The sequence below is a fragment of the Heteronotia binoei genome, chromosome 7 (genome assembly GCF_032191835.1).
Source record: "Heteronotia binoei isolate CCM8104 ecotype False Entrance Well chromosome 7, APGP_CSIRO_Hbin_v1, whole genome shotgun sequence".
Taxonomy (NCBI): domain Eukaryota; kingdom Metazoa; phylum Chordata; class Lepidosauria; order Squamata; family Gekkonidae; genus Heteronotia; species Heteronotia binoei.
The window spans coordinates 134,488,919-134,509,307 of NC_083229.1; the positions used below are offsets into that span (position 1 = coordinate 134,488,919).

General features: G+C 50.8%; 1 protein-coding gene and 1 non-coding gene across 2 annotated transcripts in view; one reads left to right on the plus strand and one right to left on the minus strand.

The window, feature by feature from the left end:
- The window catches only part of ANKH (ANKH inorganic pyrophosphate transport regulator), a 147,076-nt gene extending 127,171 nt beyond the window's left edge, over positions 1–19,905 (minus strand). Inside the window, exon 1 of the mRNA XM_060244314.1 lies at positions 19,765–19,905. Within this exon, the coding sequence (XP_060100297.1) occupies positions 19,765–19,860 (96 nt within the window). The 5' untranslated portion in view covers positions 19,861–19,905. The remainder of the gene's footprint in view (positions 1–19,764) is intronic.
- TRNAA-GGC (transfer RNA alanine (anticodon GGC)) lies at positions 4,161–4,227 on the plus strand. The gene has a single exon. It is a non-coding gene; the product is annotated as a tRNA-Ala (tRNA).
- Positions 19,906–20,389: the final 484 nt, after the last annotated feature.

The following is a 20,389-nucleotide window of genomic DNA, read 5'->3' on the forward strand; positions in this document are numbered from 1 at the left end:
GCGACTTCACATAGCAAGACTATCCAAGCCAATCTGTGGACTGAATGATCTTGGTGCCACAGAATGGGCCTGTAACCACCACCCTCAGCCACGTACTAATGCCAGCCAGATCCTGGACGAGACTCTTGGTTTTTTGCAGTCCCAAGAAGGAAGGTTATGAGACCCCTATCTGGCCTCTGGGCTGTGCTCAGAGAGATGGGTGAAAAGTTGTGCCAACCTGCTTCAAAAAGGGCATTGTGCAAAGAATAGAAATGGGGATGGGGCACGCTTTAGCCAGCAATACTGCTAAGCCCTAAGGCAATATTTGCTTTTAGGCAGCTTCACTCTTTAACAATCTGTAAGGGATGCTTTGCCGACAACATTTAGGAAAACTACCTAAATACATTGCTAGGGCGGAGGTGTCTCCCCAATCAAATTAAGCAACAAGAACCCACCCCTCTCTGTCTTTTAGCTCAGAAAAAAACTCCCACTCATAATTTTGCTTTCAGTTCTGCTCAGTGTTGACTTTTAATTGGCCAGAAAGACATAAGGAGGGCGGCTAGTCTGATTGCAGAAGGATAAGGCCAAATATCAGAGGCTCTGTTGAAACAAACTGTTCTGCTGCAGAGATTCTTTTGTAAAAACAAAAAAGGTCTTCTGGGTAAGAGCAGAAGTGCTGCAGCAGCTGCCTGGCAGGGAGACGCACCCTCAGCTGTGACTCCAGAGGGCTCCGAAGCAGTGCTCTCCTCCCCCCCCCCCCACTTTCCTCTCTACTGTGAGAGCGGCCAGCCAACCGGCTGATGGGAAGAGGAAACCCGGAACAGGTATCTGACAATACAGATTACCTTGCGGGTTCTCTGCAGCTGGCATTACTGGCCACTCAGCCAAGAACACCCCCCCCCCAACCGCCTCCTCTCCTCTGCAAAGCAGTGTGGGGCAAGGATGACTGGCAAGCAGAGGGTTGCTGGGCAGATGAAGGGCTGCTCCCCCCCCCCCTGCCCGCTGCTTTCCTCACCCCTTTCCGCCCCAAGCCCCCCGGCAGAGCTGCAGGAGCCGCTGGGCTGGAGCACCACCAGTGGGGGAGCTGCTGAGGACAAGAGGTCAACAGAGCCAGGCAGGGCAGGATTAACTAGCCTATGGGCCCCCACACCTTTAGAGGCCTGGGCCAGCACCCCCACACACACACCAGGTTTTCCCCCTGCTTGCAACCCTCCCAGCCTGCACATGGTGGCTTTATGGTGTGTTCCTGTGTGATTTCTAGGAAGAGCCACAGATGTAAAGGGGAGTGCCCACACAAGGTCACGCTCCTCCAGAGCACAACTCCTTGGCCCACTGCCCACCCCCTGCCAGCTCAAAGAAAGCCCTTCTCAGTTCCCGTTCAAAGGGGAAACTGCAGGGTGCCTGGGGTGTGGGGGGGGAGGGGGGATCCATGTGGACATTCTACCAGCAGCCACTATATGGGGAGGGGGCAGTGCCGGATCTAGGGGGAGCAGAGGGGGGTGCTTGCCCCAAGCGCTGACGGAGGAGGGGGCGCCAAATTGGGTATGGAGTCCATTGTGTTCTATGGGACCATAAGATAGAATGGTCCATAAGGGGGCGCCATTTTTTAATTTTGCTCCCCCTCAAAAAACATGTCGATCCAGTCCTGGGAGGGGGAAAAGCTAAACATCACCTTCAAAGCAGCAGGACAAAGCTCACGGCTGCTCCAAGGTTTTGTACCCAGCTGTGATGCAGCTGTGCAGTGAAACTCTGTTGGGGAAGGGAAGGGAAGGGAGAGAAATGATGGAAGGATGACGGCTGCACTGAGGGGTGTCAGGAGGGCTCCCGCCCACTCTCCTGCCACTTCCTGCTGCCGCCTGGGGGGAGGGGGCCCATTTTCCTGCCCCTTGTGGAAGTAGCTTTCTAAGCCTTACCTGCCCCACAGGGCTGCCATGGGAGGGGGGGAAATGCTGTCCTGAGCACCCCTGAGGAAAATTGAAATAAAATCATGTTGATAAGCAACTATATCAATAAAGAAAGTCCCTAGAGGAGAAACATGTACCGTTGGTACTATTCTTTTTTTTTTACTTGTCAGTGTGAAATAATCTGGGTATGTAAAAAAATTCAGACCAAGCCAACATTTTTATGCATCATTCAGGGCACACTGGGAGATGTTTGACAAATCTTTTCAACAATCCATACTGCCTTCTTGTGTTTCTTCCCATACCCCAAGTTAAACAGGTTGAAACCAAATCACACCACACACAATGACAGTGCTGTCCTGATCAAATCTAATCAAGCTATTGCAAAAGCAAAACAACCACACACAATTTGGGAAAGGAATCCGAGCACTTTCCTGGGGCACTGCTGGATTTGCTCTCTCAGATCAAGTAGAATACTGAAATCTCAAGGTTGTGAGTTGCAATCTGTAAATGCAACCCCTATGCACGCTGACTGAAGGCATGGGGAAGGGAAAGTTTTATTCTGCTTATAAGCTCCCATGTGCATGCAACAAAGTTTAATTCTGGACATAAGCCTTCCTGTGCATGCAACAAAGTTTAATTATGGGCATAAACTTTCCTGTGCATGCAACAAGGTTTAATTCTGGGTATAAGCTTTCCTGGGCATGCAACAAAATTTAATTCTGGGTATAAGCTTTCCTGTGCATGCACATGAGAGTTTATACCCAGAATTAAATTTTGTTCATCTTAAAGGTGCCACTAAACTCAAACTTTGTTCTGATGCTTCAGACCAACATGGCTATCTGAGTTTAATTAATTTTAATCTTCATAACTCAATTTCACATTTATATTTAAAAAGTGCTGTTAAATGTTGTTGGCTAATCTTTTGATTATCATAAATGTTAATGTTGATAATGATTACTAGAGTCAAATGTCATGAGCTGTGACGGGATAAACAACCACAAGCTGGTTGCAAAATTAGTTGGTCCCACTACTTCAGCGATGACTGTCCTTCCTAGAAATCACAAAGGAACACACCATAAAGCCACCATGGGAGTGAAAGTGGGCTAGGGGGTGATAGAAAAGCGGGCAACAAAGGAACCTTCCATAATTAAGACCTTTCATCCAACACTGGAGCCTTTATTGTTCAGCTGGGCTGATTTATTTCATGGCATACCTCCAACTTCCCTTCCTTCATGGAACTCAAGGAAGCAAAAACAAGATTCTCAGGTCTCTCATCCAGGCAGTGACCACGCCCACTTACCTTCAACAGGGGGTCAAGTGGAGACTTCTGGGGGGGCAGTTGCAAGGAAGAATCAGTGGGCAGAACCTCCCCTCTCGCCAGTCTTTCCCTGCAAATGCACCCTGCATCTAGGGGAATGGGATTGGGACCATTCATTTGCTTATACAGAATATGGTCTAATCTCCAGTCCTCTTGAGTTTCCAAAGGACTACCAATGGGGGCCTGACTATTAAATCAGGGATAACAACATTAATTATGTCAATAAGCCAAAAGGGGTAGAGCAGCAGTGTCAAGCATGTGGCCCAAGTGCCGGATCAAGCCCCTGGAAGGCTCTTATCAGGCCTGCAAGCACCTCATTGTCTCTTGCTTCCTTCTGCATCACAGTTTACTTTGCCAGGCTTGCTCAATCACACAAGAGCTACAGAGCAACACCTCTATTTTCTCCATTGCCTGACCAACACATGAAGCAACTTATGTACAAAAGCTCACAATGTCCAGCCACTTCATATTTCCCCCTGGGTCTTAGGCTCAGAGCATTGACCATGACATTTCTGTAATGAATATCAATAAATTAAAAAGTAGGTTTCCAACTTACACACACACACACACATTCCTGAACAATACCTGAACAGCACAGTCAAGACTGCTACAGCACAGACATTGTCTCCAGATTTTGATGCAATAATTCGGAACAAGAGGTGTCAGTTATCAGAGTCTGTTAAATAAACAAAATATTGCAATATTGCTAATCTTTTAAGCATCTTTTAAGGTTTTTTTTTAATTAACTGTGTTTGTCTGTAGCCTTCTATAAAGTTTATGTCTGTGCTCCCTGGCATTACATTTTATGGCACACATGGTCTAGCCCAACAAGGTCTCATTTATGTCAGATCTGGCCCTCATAACAAATGAGTTTGCCACCCCTGGTTAGAGAACGACAATGTTTAGATCTGAGTCTTCTGTCTTCCGCTACTCCCATTTGATACAGTGCAGGGAGGGACGGTGGCTCAGTGGTAGAGCATCTGCTTGGCAAGCAGAAGGTCCCAGGTTCAATCCCTGGCATCTCCAAAAAAGGGTCCAGGTAAATAGGTGTGAAAAACCTCAGCTGGAGACCCTGGAGAGCTGCTGCCAGTCTGAGTAGACAATACTGACTTTGATGGACCAAAGGTCTGATTCAGTATAAGGCAGCTTCATATGTTCATATATGCTCAAAACATTCACCCATTGAGGGGGTCTACAGTTTCTACGAAAAGGGAATGTCCAGCCCTACAACCTACCATTAAAGCGCCCCTCTGTAGCTGGATGGTGAGCCCTCTATTTTAGGACCCAAATAGATCAAAAGTCACAGCCCTTTATATTCAAGGGCCAATTGCCATCGGCATAAACAGGCCAGAGTTTAGCTGTGTGTCAGAACAGAGGAAAAACCCTGATGGATGGGAGACCAGGGATCCATCTGAGCCAGTGTTTTGTTTCCAGATAATTCTGGGAGCTCCCATGCAGGGCACAAAAGCTGCAGCTCCCCCTTCTCTGTGTCAGGCCTCTGCCATTCAGAGACATGCAGACTGTGAGGTGAAGGTTCCCTCTAGCAATCCTGCTAACAGTCTCTAATCCTTCATACATTGGGCTGATCTTTTCATTAAAGCCATCCAAATTAACGACACACATTCCAATATGTTACATGCAAGAAGCAAGAAATGTCAAGACTCTGCCCCCCCCCCGCCCCCCAGTCCTGCTCCCTCTTTGTGTTCCCACCAGCACAGCTGAGGCAGCTGGCAGAAACAGTGTTTTCCCCACAGCAGCGGCATCTTACCTGTGGCAGATGCCCTTCCTCTCAAGATATGCCTGGCATTGATCCAGCTCTTTTTCATGTGCCAGGCTAAAAGATTTATTTTTACCCACCAAATCTTTTAAAATGCACCCCCCCACACACACACAGCCTGCTTCTAGCCTGATTATCACTGTAAAACCTGCTGAATGTTTTATGCTCTTTTATAGTTAGTTAATTTTAATTATTTTTATGTTTTTATAATTTTATCATGTTTTTGCTTTGTGGCCAATCTCTAGAGAGGCAGCCTATACCTTTTCTAAATCAATCGTACTTCACTCCAAAGTCCCAAATTTATCTCTGTCACAAGCTGGCCTAGTGTAGTTGTGTTGGGCAGGATGTTGAAGCCGGGCCAACAGCTTTGGTCTGGTTACAGAAAAGGTGTCTATGAGGTAAACTCATGACTGAGAGCACAACCAAGAGGAGACAAAAATGGCATTTCTGAAAAGAAGAGACTGAGGCCAACCAAGAAAAAAAGTGAGAAAAGGTGAACCCATCATGAATGGGGCGACCTCCTGATGTCCATCGAACTTCAGCTCAATTTACATGGTTCACAGCAGTCTCTTTTTCTGCCCTTGGCCTAATTTATGTTGTGTCCCACCCCCACCCCCCATGTTATCAGAATACACTACAACAGACTGTAACACTACAGTTCAGCATGTGTAAGCGGGCCAAACGAAATGTAATCTAGTGACCTAGTTGCACATTAACAAAAAGTCTCATTTCACTACTCCAAAGGATAAGATGACAAGAAAACTATGACTCCTCAAAGGGCTGCAATAAGAACAAGCAAAGGGCATCACCTCATTCCAGGTACCAGGAAAATTCTTTCCCTGGCTCTCAGCAGGGCTCTGCAAGTGATCTGAGTTATAACCAGTTAAAACAGTCCCAATGGCTTGTTTTTGAATATGTCAAAATAAAATTTATACTTTATCAGAGGAACCTTCCCCTCCACCTCTGCATGAGTCACTGATCTCAGCCTGCCTTCTGATTAGGAAGAGAGGCCAGAACTGCTGTTCATACAGAGTTCTCAACATCTCCATACTGGAGATGACTGAAGGGCCCAACCACATTCAGCATAGAGATGTGTCAGAAGCCCCAGCAGAGGGTAGCTCTGGCCATACAAAGTCCATCATTCTGCCTGCCCTATGTTACCCCATTCTTGCCTGGTGTATCTCTAACTTCCACACATACCGCCCCCCCCCCCCATTCACACCAATACACAAGCACAGATCTCCTTCATGGCTGCAACCCCACACTTGCTTGACAAGGAGTCCCAGTGAATTCAGCAGGACCTCCTTTGGAATAAACATGGGAAGGATCTTCTGGCCTGAAGCACAGAAGGATGTGAAGGAAGGAGACAGAGAAACCTCCCACCCCAGGCTCTGGAGATGCTCCAGAGAAAATTCAGAACCACTGCTCACATTTTTGTCTTGTGCTTCCAGTTCTCCCCTCCCCTTCCCAGCACTATGTTACCCTCATAACAACCTTTAGCAGAGATAATAGTCACTCTCTCACACACACACACCATGAATGATGAACAGCCAGCACCTGCACCATATGCTGAACTGGCTTGCACCACCCAGATGGGGGACAAGGCCTAGATCAAAAGAAAAAAGGAGAAAATGCCATCAGGCCACAACTGACTCCCGGCAACTCCACCGGCAAGGCATTCCAAGCAAGGGACTGGCAGAGGAGGTTTGCCATTGGCCTCCTCCACAAAGCAACCACAGTCTCCCCCTCCCCCCATTAGAACAGAAGTTGAGTCCAGTGACACCTTTAAGACCAAATGAGTTTTATTCTGGGTGCATCCATAATAAAGCTTCTACCCAGAATAAAACTCGGTTGGTCCCAAAGGTGCCCCTGGACTCAGTTTGTTCTGCTGCTCCAGACCAACATGGCTGCCCACCTGGATCTGCTCAGCTGAGCTACCTGGGCTGCTGGGATCCAGAAAGACCTGACGAAACAAATAAGGACCTTGCGGGTGCTGCAAGAAATAGGGAGCTTGAGGATGCTGCAAGCCACCCTGAACCGTTAGGGGAGGGCGGGATATAAATTTGATTAAATAAATAAATCCAAAGGTAAGCCAAGCTGGGCAAAGAGAACCACTGATGCAGCAGCTGCTTCAAAAACTGCCAGCTCTGAACTGCTATTTGACTGAACAAGGTTGCCCTTAAGAAAGGAACAGAGACCCTAACTTGACAAATTTTCCTCTTGGTTCTGAGCAGGGCTTTTTTTTTTTTTAGCAGGAACTCCTTTGCATATTAGGCCACACATTGCAATGTAGTCAATCCTCCAAGAGCTCTTATTCCAGGGTGTACTGTAAGCTCTTGGAGGATTGGCTATATCAGGGGTGTGTGGCCTAATATGCAAAGGAGTTCCTGCTACAAAAAAGCCCTAGTTCTGAGAGCTGAGAGCACCATAACTAGCTCAATTCTACCCAACTTTATGCTCTTCTCAGCAGCTGCTCCAGCCCCGCCCCCTGGAAAAAGAAAGGTCCCCTGTGCAAGCACCAGTCATTTCTGACTCTGGGGTGACGTTGCATCACGCTCCACCCACCCCCAGTCCCTCCCAAATGCCCCCACCTGCCTGTGCCTGTCGCCTCCCCAAAGTTAGTTCAGATTATTTAGAGTAGCTAAAAACCAACTAAATGCATTTTCCTATTCAGACCTTCCAGCTGTCATATACTGCATGCAGCCAAACTATTGATTAATATTACTGTAGAGAGCTCACATTGTTTGATATGTATTTATGAACCAGAACTTTCAGCAGCTACTGGGATTAATTCCAGAAAGTCTTCCTGAAAACTGTTCCGAACAGACACAGCTCAACTAGAAGAGATTCCAATGTTTTATTAGCATTTCTTTTCAGGCTCTGCTTGACATTAGAAGGCTTAGGAGAACTCAAAGGAGAACTTCCATCATCATGATTTTCATTGGTTGCATTGGCTTTCATGCTGTGACATCACAAGCAATCAACCACTGACAACATAATAAAAATCGATACCTGGATGCTCTATGATGCCAAATACAGAGCAGATAATGTGATATCTTTGCTAGACAGACGCCTAGTAGGAAAAGGATGGAAGCTTCAGCACAGAATCCTTCATGGGTGGTCTAACGTGCCATCGACTCACAGCTTACCTATGACCAGGGGCAACCTGAGGGCAAATGGCACCCTAGGCAAACTCCTGGGCCCCACCCCCCCCACCCCCCCACCCCCCGTGGCCGTGCCTGCTCCTCCCTCCCTTCCCTCCCAGTGCCAGGGAACTGACTGGGGGGGGCATCTAAAAACAACAAATAATAGTCCTCCAATCCAGCCATCACACCCAAATATGTATTGAGGCTCCAGGGAAAAGAAACCACAGAAGGGGCACTGTGCTAGTCACAAAACTAAGGCATTCTCCAAAAAGTATTAACAACAAAAAATGCCCAACACTAGAAATTACTTAAACAAAAAGTCCCACACAGATTCCTAAAGCCCAGCATTCCAGAAACCCAGGGTTGTTTTATTTTCTCCATTTCAATCAGCAGTCTTCCACAGTGGTTATGGCTAAAATTAATATTACAAATAATTAATAATTGCATTAATACAATTAATTGAAAAATGATTTCCACATTAATGTATGTATTTTATATATAACTGGCTGTTAAATATATATATTACTAAAGACAATATTAAACATTACTAAAGACTAAATTTAGTAACAGAAACAACTGTAGTGAGCTAACCTTTTAAGTAATATTGGAAGCCAAAGCACTTCCGTTTTATACTTGTATTCAGTTTATGTATATCTATGTATAAATAAAATAAAAAAATTATCACAATCACGATAATGTGATATTTAATTCATATTACAAACAAACAATAAAGATTACAGACTCACCCTTTTCCTGAGCTTCTAATTGAACTTGATTATTGTTTGTTTGTAATATGCTCACTACAATTGTTTCATAATGAAATTATTTTTGAATTGTTGTATAATAATGTGGAAAATAATGTTTAATATTGTCTTTAGTAATAGAATAATAATTTGTGGTTGTTATTATTAAATAGATAATGCCAGAAGCATTTTAAAATATTTGGACCACTGGCGTCAGAACTCATTTGATGAAGGTCAGCCAGTCATATATAAAAATACATACATTAATGTGGAAATTATTTTTCAATTATTAATTATTTGTAATATTAATTAATTTTAGCCATAACCACTGTGGAAGACTGCTGATCGAAATGGAGAAAATAAAAAAAACCCGGGTCTCCAGAGCCCTGCCCTTCACTCGGAGTCTCAGAGCAGCTTCCAGTCTCTTTCCTTTCCTCTCCCCACAACAGACACCCTGTGAGGCAGGTGGGGTTGAGAGAGTTCTTAAGAGAACTGTGACTGACCCAAGGTCACCCAGCTGGCTGCATGTGGAGGAGTGGGGAATCAAACCCAGTTCTCCAGATTAAGGAGGAGGAGCAACAACAACAACAACTATCAAATTGCAGCTGGCTCTTGGCCACTCCACCGTGGCATAGAGGGGTCAGCTGCAATACTGCAGTCCAAGCTCTGCTCATGACCACCCCGTAAAAAAGCCTGCCATGAAAACGCTGTGATGCGACATCACCCCAGAGTCAGAAACGCCTGGTGCCTGCACAGGGGCTACCTTTACCTTTTCTATGGCCACTCCCTCCACAGGGCATTCCAGGCAGGAGATGAACAGAGGGGATTTGCCATGGGCTTCCTCCATCCAGTGACCCCCATCTTCCACAACAGCCTCCCATCCAGTATTGACCATGGCCAGCCCTGCTGAGCTCCCCAGCACTCGCCCGCTTGTTCCAAACTAGGCTAAATGGGCTGCCAGCATCTAAAAACCGAAATGCCCCTTCACTGGCTCCCCCCACAAGATGTGCAGATCGTCCTTCCAGGGCTCCTACTTCAAATAACAGTGGACCAGCAAAATCTGGGATCAGCAAAAGACCTCTCTGTCCCACCCAGCACTGTCTATAATGTCTATCATTAGTGTTTGGGAATAAAGTGGATAAAGCAGGCTCTCCTCCTGCCTTTCGTAGTTCCATGCTCACCTCCCTGTGATCCGTTTCCTTCACTTTCCCACCTCAGGATGCAAAGGGGCCATTTATTCAGGGCAAAAAGAGGCTGACGTGAAGCCCTCCCAAAACCCCAAGGGATTCATCAGACCACCCAGATGTGCAAACCTGCCACCAACACTTCAGGTACTCAACCTGGGCAGCAACCCCAAGCAGGTCTGCTCAGGAAAAGCCCCCCCTCCACTGGGACATACTCCCAGGATTACAATCCCCACAATCATCTCAGTTATTTTTTCCTTCCATAGCTTCAAACCACTAATCCATGAAAGCATAACCCCTTTTTTGGGGGGGGGGGGGGGATACTCGTGAAGATTATTACAGCAAGCACTGAAAGTGGGACAACAATGAAACTGTGAAACAAAATAGGAATCCAGCAGCATCTGAAAGACTCTCAACGTTTATGAGCTTTTGTGAATCACAGCTTGCTTCTTCAGAGGCAACAGAAAAATGGAAGATCTTTTTCTTTGTGTTACACAGAACATGACAGACGGGCAGGGAGGAAAGGGGAAGGAGCCGAGTTGGTGGGGGAATGTACACAGTTCTGGACACCTAATAGAGAAAAAATACTCCCAGGGCAGGAATAAAAATTTATTTATTCCCAAGTCTTCTGACACTTCCTTTAGAAATTGTTAGGCAAGCTGCGATGAGGGCCTGGTCTGTTTTCTTTTATCAAATCATGAATGGGACATGTTCATGCTTCTGCCTGATACAGGAAGACATCACTTGGAGGGGCATTGGTAAGACTGCCACCAATTAGAAACAGAAACAAGGGCTGCCAAAACAGATGTGAATGTGACCTAAATGAATTTAATACCAGCAAAGGAAGGAAAAGGAAAGGTCCCCTGTGCAAGCACCAGTCATTTCCGATTCTGGGGTGATGTTGCTTTCGCAACGTTTTCACGGCAGACTTTTTACGGGGTTGTAATGTATCGACTGAAATACGCGCCCACGCACAGAGGCGGCTGGGTATCCCAGGCATCTCTAGCGCGGGCGCGCAATCCCCGCCTACCACATCTGCGGCGGGAAGTTTAACAGGTCAGGATTGGCCTGACCTGTACAGGAGGCTGAACCGGGTAATGTACATAAGCGGGGCCCGGCCCGCGTGTTCTCTCTCTTGCAACGTGCTCCCATTAAAGAATGTTGCCCTACTCTCGTCTCCGCTTCGAGTACGTTACAGTGGCGACGAGGATGGGATTCTAGCCTCATCGGCTACAACGGAGATCTAGGGCAACCACCGGCCACGACCGCTGACGCCGCCATGGCAAGCCAGAGCGGAACCACCGGGTCCATCGAGACCTTCGACCCAGCGAATCCAGAGGGATGGGAGTCCTACTCGGAAAGGGTTGAGTTCTACCTCAGGGCCAACAAGATCACCGACGCCGGCACAAAGAGGGACGTTCTCCTGAGCGTTTGCGGGGCAGCCACGTTCGAGATCGCCAAGGGTCTCTCGGCGCCCGCCCGCCTCACGGAGAAGTCCTACGAGGAGATCATCAGGCTCCTCACCAGCCACTTCTCGCCTCAGCCTTCACGGGTGGCCCGCCGGTTCCTGTTCCACAGGAGGGACCAGGCTGCAGGAGAATCGGCCGCCGACTATCTGGCAGCCCTCCGCAAAATCGCCGGGACCTGCAACTTTCCCCAACTGGAAGAAACCCTGGCCGACCGATTCACGTGGGGCCTCCGCGACGAGAGGCTCCAACAGAAGCTCTTCGCCAAGGAAGAGCTCACCCTCCAGAGCGCCTTTAGCGAAGCGGTGGCGTTCGAGCGGACAGCCCGGACCTTCCCCAAGGGCCGGACAGACGCCGTCCACCACGAGGAGCTGGACTACGACCGCCAGGAGGAGGGGGAGGCCCACCAGCTGCGCCGCCCAGCGGGGCCACCTAGCAGAGCAGCACCACGGCACCGAGCGCCCGAGCGACCCCCAGCGGCAGAGAGAGCCCCGGCAACCAAGTGCGCCAGCTGTGGCGACCCCCACGACAGAAGGAACTGCCAGTATCGGACCTGGGACTGCCGGAGCTGCGGGAAGACCGGCCACATTGCACGGGCTTGCCGAGCCAAGGACAACCGCCGGAGGCCGACCACGCACCATGAGTCGGCGGACTTCCACACGGCGGACTCGACAAACCCCCAGGTACTGAATTTGCCCCTCAACAACCCCGGCAAAATCAAACTGGCGGTCCTCATAGAGGGAAGCCCCTGCCAAATGGAAGTGGACCCAGGGTCCTCCCTTTCAATAATAGCAGAGGACACGCTGAGGGGGCTGTGCCCCGGCCGGCGGCTGCAACTCAGGCCGGCGGACTTAATACTCAGGGACTTCCAGAGAAACCCAGTACAAATCGCGGGGTGGGCCCGGGTGCAAGTCGAGCGGGGCCCCTTCCGCGGCCCGCTGGACATACTGGTGGTGAAGCGCCAGCTGACTACCCTGTTGGGACTGGCATGGTTCAAGCCCCTGGGAATCCGCGTGGAGGGGGTGGAGCAAACCCTAGCGCCCAAGGGGTTCGGGGAGATTTGCCAAGAGTTCCCGGACGTGTTCGATGGGACCCTGGGGAGCTACAAAGGGCCGGCAATTTCCCTACCACTAGACCCCACGGTCAGGCCGATTCGGCTCAAGGCGAGGAGGGTCCCTTTTGCCTTAAACCCGAAAATAGAGGCGGAACTACACCGCCTCACGGCCCAGGGCGTCCTGGAGCCGGTGGACTACGCCCCCTGGGAGACCCCCATAGTAACCCCAATCAAGCCAAATGGGGACGTGCGAATCTGTGCCGACTATAAGTGCACGATAAACAGGGCACTACAGGACAACCCCTACCCAGTGCCGGTGGTGAGCCACGTCCTGGCTGCTCTAGCGGGGTCTAAGGTCTTTGGAAAGCTGGACCTGGCCCAGGCCTACCAACAGCTCCCAGTAGACGCCAAGACGGCGGAAGCCCAAACCATAGTGACACACAGGGGGGCCTTCCGGGTGAAGAGGCTACAGTTCGGGGTAAGCGTCGCTCCGGGGATTTTTCAGAGTATAATGGACGCTCTCCTTAAAGGGATCCCCGGAGTGCAGCCGTTTTTCGACGACGTTTTAATCGCCGCCCCTGGCCCCGAAGAGTTCGGAAATCGCTTGAGAGAGGTGCTCCGCCGGTTCCAGACAGCGGGGCTCAAGGTCAAACGGGAGAAATGCTTGCTGGGGGTCCCACGGGTGGAGTTCCTGGGTTTCGCCGTAGACTCCGCGGGAATCCACCCAACAGAAGAAAAAACTCGAGCCATCCTGCAGACCCCGGCTCCCACCTGCAAGGCGGAGCTCCAAAGCTTCTTGGGGGTGCTGAACTTTTATCATTCGTTCCTCCCCCACAAGGCAGCCCTCGCTGAGCCCCTCCACAGGTTACTGGACAAAAGGGCCCCGTGGGTGTGGGGAAAAAGGCAAGCCGCCGCATTCCAGGCGGTCAAGGACATCCTAGTATCTAATGCGGTGCTCCACCATTTTGACGAGGGTCTCCCCGTCATCTTGGCGTGCGATGCGTCGCCCTACGGAGTGGGGGCAGTCCTGGGGCACCAACTCCCGGACGGGAGAGAGGTCCCGGTGGCATACTACTCCCGCACGCTTACTCCAGCCGAGCGCAACTACGCGCAGATAGACAAAGAGGCGCTGGCAATCGTGGCGGGGGTCCGCAAGTTCCACGAATATCTGTATGGGCGGAGGTTCACTATTGCCACCGACCACAAGCCTCTCCTAGGCCTATTGGCCCCAGACCGGCAAACCCCCCAAATTCTCTCACAGCGCGTGTTGAGGTGGAACCAATTCCTCAACTCCTACACGTACACACTGGTGCACAGGGCAGGCAAGGCCATGGGCCACGCGGACGCGCTCAGCCGCTTGCCGCTCCCAGAAGTAGGCCCAGACCCCGCCCCCGCACACCAGGTCATGATGATGGAGAGCCTCCCGGAGCAGCCCCTCCACGCTGCGGAGGTCGCCAAGGCCACACAGAAACACAAGACACTGGCGAGGGTGCTCGACTGGGTGATGAGGGGCTGGCCTGAGGGGAACATGGGGGAAGAATTCAAACCATACACGACCAGGAGGGAGGAACTAGCCGCACACAAGGGGTGCCTACTATGGGGAAGCAGGGTGGTGGTCCCGCCGCCGCTGCAAAAGCGAGTCCTGGAATCCCTACACGAGACCCATCCCGGCATAGTCCGAATGAAGGCGTTAGCCAGGAGCTACGTCTGGTGGCCGGGAATGGACAGGGAGATTGAGACGTGGGTTCGCAGGTGTCAAACGTGTCAGGAGTCAAGGCCTGAGCCTCCCAGCGCCCCCGCCACACGGTGGGAGTCCACCCGGAAGCCCTGGTCGAGGCTCCACATCGATTTCGCGGGGCCATTCCAGGGCCAAATCTTCATGATCATCGTGGACGCCTACTCCAAATGGCTAGAGGTCATTCCAGTAGGGTCCACCTCAGCGGCCGCCGCCATCAGAGCGCTGCGCAGGGTCTTGTGCACACACGGTATTCCGGATACCATAGTCTCCGATAACGGGACAGCATTCACATCGGCGGACTTCCAAGTATTCCTCAATAGATACCTGATTAAACACATACTCCCTTTCACCCAGCCACCAACGGCCAGGCGAGCGGATGGTCCGCACAACCAAGGAAGCCTTAAGCCGCATCGTTCAGGGGGACTGGGACCACAGACTAGCTGCGTTCCTTTTCGATAACCGGGTCACCCCCAACCCGGCCACCGGGGTTAGTCCGGCCGAGCTCCTCATGGGGCGCAAACTCATAACACGGCTGGACAGACTACACCCTGACAGGACCTCTGACTCCAGCGGAGGTCCCGAGGTCCGGGACGCGGCAAGGGGGTTCTTCGCAGGCGACCCGGTGTATGCCCGGAACTACGCTAGGGGACCGGAATGGGTGGCGGGCCGAGTGTTACGAGTAACGGGGTCCCGCCACTACGACATATCGACCGAGGGGGGCCAGGTCATACGGCGGCACATCGACCAGCTGTGCCGCCGGACGCTGCCCGAGGAACCGGCGGACATAGAGGAGGCGGAGCCAACCAGAGGCCGACCAGACTACGCGCCCCCAACCACGGCATTGCCGACGCCAGAAGTGCAAGGGCCCACCGAGCCCGACCGACCCGAGGCACCAGCCCCGCAGCCTCTGGCGGCACCACAACCCCCAGACGGGCCCGCCAGGGAAGCTGCGGGCCCCCCACAGGACCTTCCCAGACGATCCACCAGGGAGAGCCGACCGCCCGCGTATCTCAAAGACTATATTCGTTGACTAGGGGGGGAGGAGTGTAATGTATCGACTGAAATACGCGCCCACGCACAGAGGCGGCTGGGTATCCCAGGCATCTCTAGCGCGGGCGCGCAATCCCCGCCTACCACATCTGCGGCGGGAAGTTTAACAGGTCAGGATTGGCCTGACCTGTACAGGAGGCTGAACCGGGTAATGTACATAAGCGGGGCCCGGCCCGCGTGTTCTCTCTCTTGCAACGTGCTCCCATTAAAGAATGTTGCCCTACTCTCGTCTCCGCTTCGAGTACGTTACAGGGGTGGTTTGCCATTGCCTTCCCCAATCATCTACACTTTCCCCCCAGCAAGCTGGGTACTCATTTTACCGACTTCAGAAGGATGGAAGGCTGAGTCAACCTGGAGTTGGCTACCTGAAAACCCAGCTTCCACCAGGGATAGAACTCAGGTCGTGAGCAGAGCTTAGGACTGCAGTACTGCAGCTTTAACACTCTGTGCCACGGGGCTCAATATCAGCAAAAGCACCACACAAATGATACTTTATTGACCATACAATGCTATCCCCCTTACAGTCTACTTTTCCCATGCATGGCAACTGCTACTATGACTCACACATGAAACCGCCACATCCAGTCAGATCACTGGTCCATCTCACTCAGCTTTGTCTATCATGATTGGCAGAAATTCAGGCAAGGAAAGGGCTTTCAGCAGAGATACCAGAGATGGAACTAAAGACAGTTTGTGTGTAAAACATACATTCTACCATGGAGTTAACATCCCTCCTCAATCTCTGTGATTAATGATAGTATTTGCAGCACTTGATTCTGCAGAAATTAAGAATACGTTGGGGAGATCTAAATCTAATGCTTGCCTCCCATTAAACTTAAAATATAGTATTTCCACAGTTGTTCAGTGACTGGCTACCAGCTTAGATGGTTTCATAAAGGATTAATAAAAACATCAATGGCTTTTGTCAGGTACAAGTTTCTGACAAAAATTGGCTTCAAGCTTATGATTTAGAAAACAGCCTATGGATTTTCCTAATAGTATTATCATTGCTGATGAAGAGCCAATTGCCCAAAGTATATTCATATATCCATAACTGTATTATTGTATGTATTCACACATGTAGCTATACACCTATATTAATTCCTGCACTAACCCATGCATTATAACATGAGTACCCAATCTCTTCTCCATATTAACGGAAGAGAGGTACCAACAGAAGATGGCTGAAAACTGGAATGTGATCTTAGGGAAGAGTAACAGTCTGAGAAATAATTCAAAGACTTTGAGCGGGAGATGTTTAGATGGGAGGAATGATGGGCCATTAACCTATAAGCTATATTTGGATTGTAAATTTTGTTTTATATCAGTCTGGCCTGGGCAGTAGCCTTGTATATACATGCTACAAGTGTTTGCTATATATGTCATTAAAGTTTCTACTCCATTTACTCAAGAAGTCTGTGATAGATTCTGGGCAAAACCTTACTAGCTTAACCCTGATTTCAAGATGCACCTTCCATGTTCAGAAGCAGTCTATCTTTGAAAACCAGATACTGGGGAGAAACAACCAAGGAGAGGGCTCTTCCCTACTTGTGACCCTGGAAGCACCTGGCTGCTGATGCTGGGGACAGATTAAGATCAGACAGCAAGACACTAGCCAGCAAAGCCAACATGACTCTCCTAACAAGGAAAACAGTCAATGGCCACCCAGCCAGCAATGCCTAAAGCTCTCTTCCAGAAGTCTGTGAAGTCTTCATGGTGGAGACAGATAATGGCCTCTTTGTCAGCTCCTTCCTCAATTCAAAGTGCATTTGCAGTTGATCATTTTAGATCCCAGTTACTGCTGTTGATTTATTTATCTTCAAGATGGTTACGAAGATACTTTCCAATCCAGCACTACTTTGACTTTTGCTGTTGTTATCTTGACCTTCAATGAATCACCCTGAGGAAACAGAATCCTTCAACTTGGGCATGTTCCAATATGGCCTGGTCTGAAAAAGCTATTAAAACAAGTGTGTAGCAAGGAACTTATTGTTGCTCTATTTCTCACATTTTACAACTCAGACATGGTCAACTGCAGAAAGACTATTTGTCTGTACTACTACTGCTTTTTTTGCATTGTTCATATTATTAGTGTTCATTATTTGTGGATAGAGTATCTTGCATTTGCAAATACACTTTGATAATTTTACTCCTGTGAAATATACTATTCCGAGATGTTATATTATCTTGAAGCACATGTCCAAAACATAGCTAGTTATTATGCTGCCTTTTATATGCCTTAGGCCTTGGCTGTGCCTCTGTTGCCAGGCCACTGGTCTACCAAGGCCGATACTGTCTACTCTGATTTGCAACAGCTGGAGCTCTTTCACATCATCATCTATGACCAGATCCTTTGAACTCAGAGATGCCAAGGATCAAATCTGAGAACTTCTGCCTGCAAAGCAGATGCTCTGCTACTCAGCCATGGCACCAACCTCACCTCCTGTGGAAATTTAATTGAATAAATCAAATTAAGTACAGAGGTATTTTTGCTGGTGCATATTTTGTTGTAAAAATAAGCAAATGTTTTGAGAACAGGTGCAAAACATCAGCCCCTGTTCTCTTGAGATGCTCAGCAGAACTCAATCTATCATTCACTGCGACTCTGTCCTCCAGGGATCAACAAGTTGAAAAAGGAAATCTTAGGTTGTTGGTTGTTACCTGAGTCCCCCAGGTAACCAATATGCATACACACATGAGGCGTCTAGCATGATGATGACTCAAGGGAGTTGGGGGAGCAAGAAAAGCACTTCTGCTACCAGGCCTGAATGCACATTACTTCTCTTGAGGTCAGTTGTTTATCATGTTTTTAGGGGGTGGAATCAAGAGTCATTCAGTCCTGCCAGCAGAAATGTGAGATGTGCATCTAATACACAATACACATAATTGAACCAGGGAAGGCTGAAAGTTTAAAGGCCACATAAGAACATCCTATGAAAGAAGCCTGTCCAAGGGCCCAGTGACCCCTGTTATGGTGCTGCCATGACCAAAATGCTGATCATATATCATTCTTTCCTCTAATGGGAAATGATCATTAAGCGCCACCCAGTCACAACCAACATGTTCCGAGCCTACATGGAGATTACAAGGCAAGAGAGGTGGCTTGCCCTTGCCTGCCTCTGAATAGCAACCCTGGGACGCAGAACAGAATTTGTTCACCTGCCTGTAAGACCAATAAAGTTTCATGTGCAGGCAATGAAGTTTCATTGTGAGTGTAAGCTTTCATGTGCATGCACACTTCTTCCGATACACCAAAGCGGATACCCAGAACAGAAGGTGGTTCGTCTTAAAAGTGCCCCCGGACTCCAGCTCTGCTCTGCTGCTTCAGACCAACACGGTGACTCACCCGACTCTATCAGCACTAATTTAGTTACACTTCAGCACTCTGTAACTACCATTTCCGAGTCACATTTGGGCTGACAAAAGGATGCTAATCCATATTAGGGAGTGAGTTGAGAAGGCACAGGGAAGGCCAGAATTCACTACCCAGAATTGATTCAAGTGCGGCAGAGCAGGCGGGGGGGGGGGGGTGCGCCTTCCTTGTCCCCAACATGCTGCTAGAGAAGGAGGCTGGGAACCAGGAGCCCAAATCAACATTATTTGTAGTGCTCATTTGTTCATTCCCTTTCTTGATCTAGCCGGCAGCTGAAGCTCAGCCATGCAGTGGGCAGTGGCCAGCCTCAGTTAATGGCCCTTGCAGAGCTCATCCACGGCTTTTGCAGCAGCCCAGAGAGGACTGCAATCAGCCTCAGACACACAGCGGCTGTGCCCGGCCTGTGACAGCAACGTCCCCAACGACTGAGCGGGATCCGAGGTCAAGGGACCAGGCGGGAGGGAGGGAGGGGGGGGGAGGATGACAACACCACCAACATCAGGCCGGGCTTTTAGCAAATCTCAGGGCTTTAATTTCCCACCGGAATGCGCAAAGAGGCACCTCACCCCTAATGCGGCTGTGCCATAGAGGCCTGCTGCTGAGAGAGCTGCAGCCGTCCCCTGGCAAGCGGCCTGTCTGACTGGCTGGCTTTCAGACCTTGCCAGGAGGCAAGCAGCAGATTTTCAGGAACATCTTTAAAAGCAATTCAGGTGCAGAAATCCATGGAGCTCAAGGGCCTCCCAGTCGCAGCGGAGGAGCCAGATGATGTCCTCGGCGGGGCACGAAGCGGCCCAGCAAAGGGAGGCCGGCCGAGGGAAGAGCATCCCGGCGGGGAAGGCAGCAGCCAGCCCCACCAGCGCGCCCTCCCCATCGCCGCCCCCCGTCACGCAGCATTTCCAGCGGCGGCACCTGCCCGCCCGCCTCCCCGCCGCCGCCCCGGGCCCGAGGGGGGCTGCCGCTCTCCGCCTGCAGCCGGCTCTGCGAGCGCCCCCCCCCCCCAGCGCAGCGGCCTGGCCTGGCCGGCGGACCCACCTGCTCGCCGAAGTCGATGGCGATGTTGGTGATGCCGAGCGGCACGAGGAAGCGCACGAGCGGCCAGCAGTGGGTCAGCGCCGGCAGCTTCACCATCCTCCCTCCGCCCGGGCGCCCCGCGAGGCCGCCGCCGCTCCTCCTCCTCCTGCTGCTGCTGCTGCCGCTGCTGCTGGCGGGCCGGCGGGCGGGCACTCGGCGAGGGGGCGCCGCATCCGGAGGACGCCACGGGCGGGCGGGCGGGCTGGAGTGGCGCGCCGGGCGGCTGCGCGGCTCCCTTTAGCGGCCCGGCCCGGCCCCGCCGCGCTCAAGTCCGGCCCTCCCGCCCCCTCCCGCCCGCCCGCCCTCGCGCCGGACGCTTCTGCCTCCGCCCGGGCAGGTGGGCGAGCTGCGGGAGGAAGCGAAGGCGGCGAGGCGCTCTTGGCGCGGCTCCTCCTCGCGCCTCCGTCACGCGCGCACAGCGCCTCGGCCCGGGAGGCTCCCCGAGGAGAGGCCGGCTGAGGGACCCCGAGCGGGAAGGCCGAGGCCCCGCTGCCCCTCCTGGCCACTCTTTCGCCTTTCAGTCCTTCCCAAAGGAAGAGCTCGTTCGTGTCTCTTGCCCCAGCTGGCCTAAAATGGAGGCGAAGAG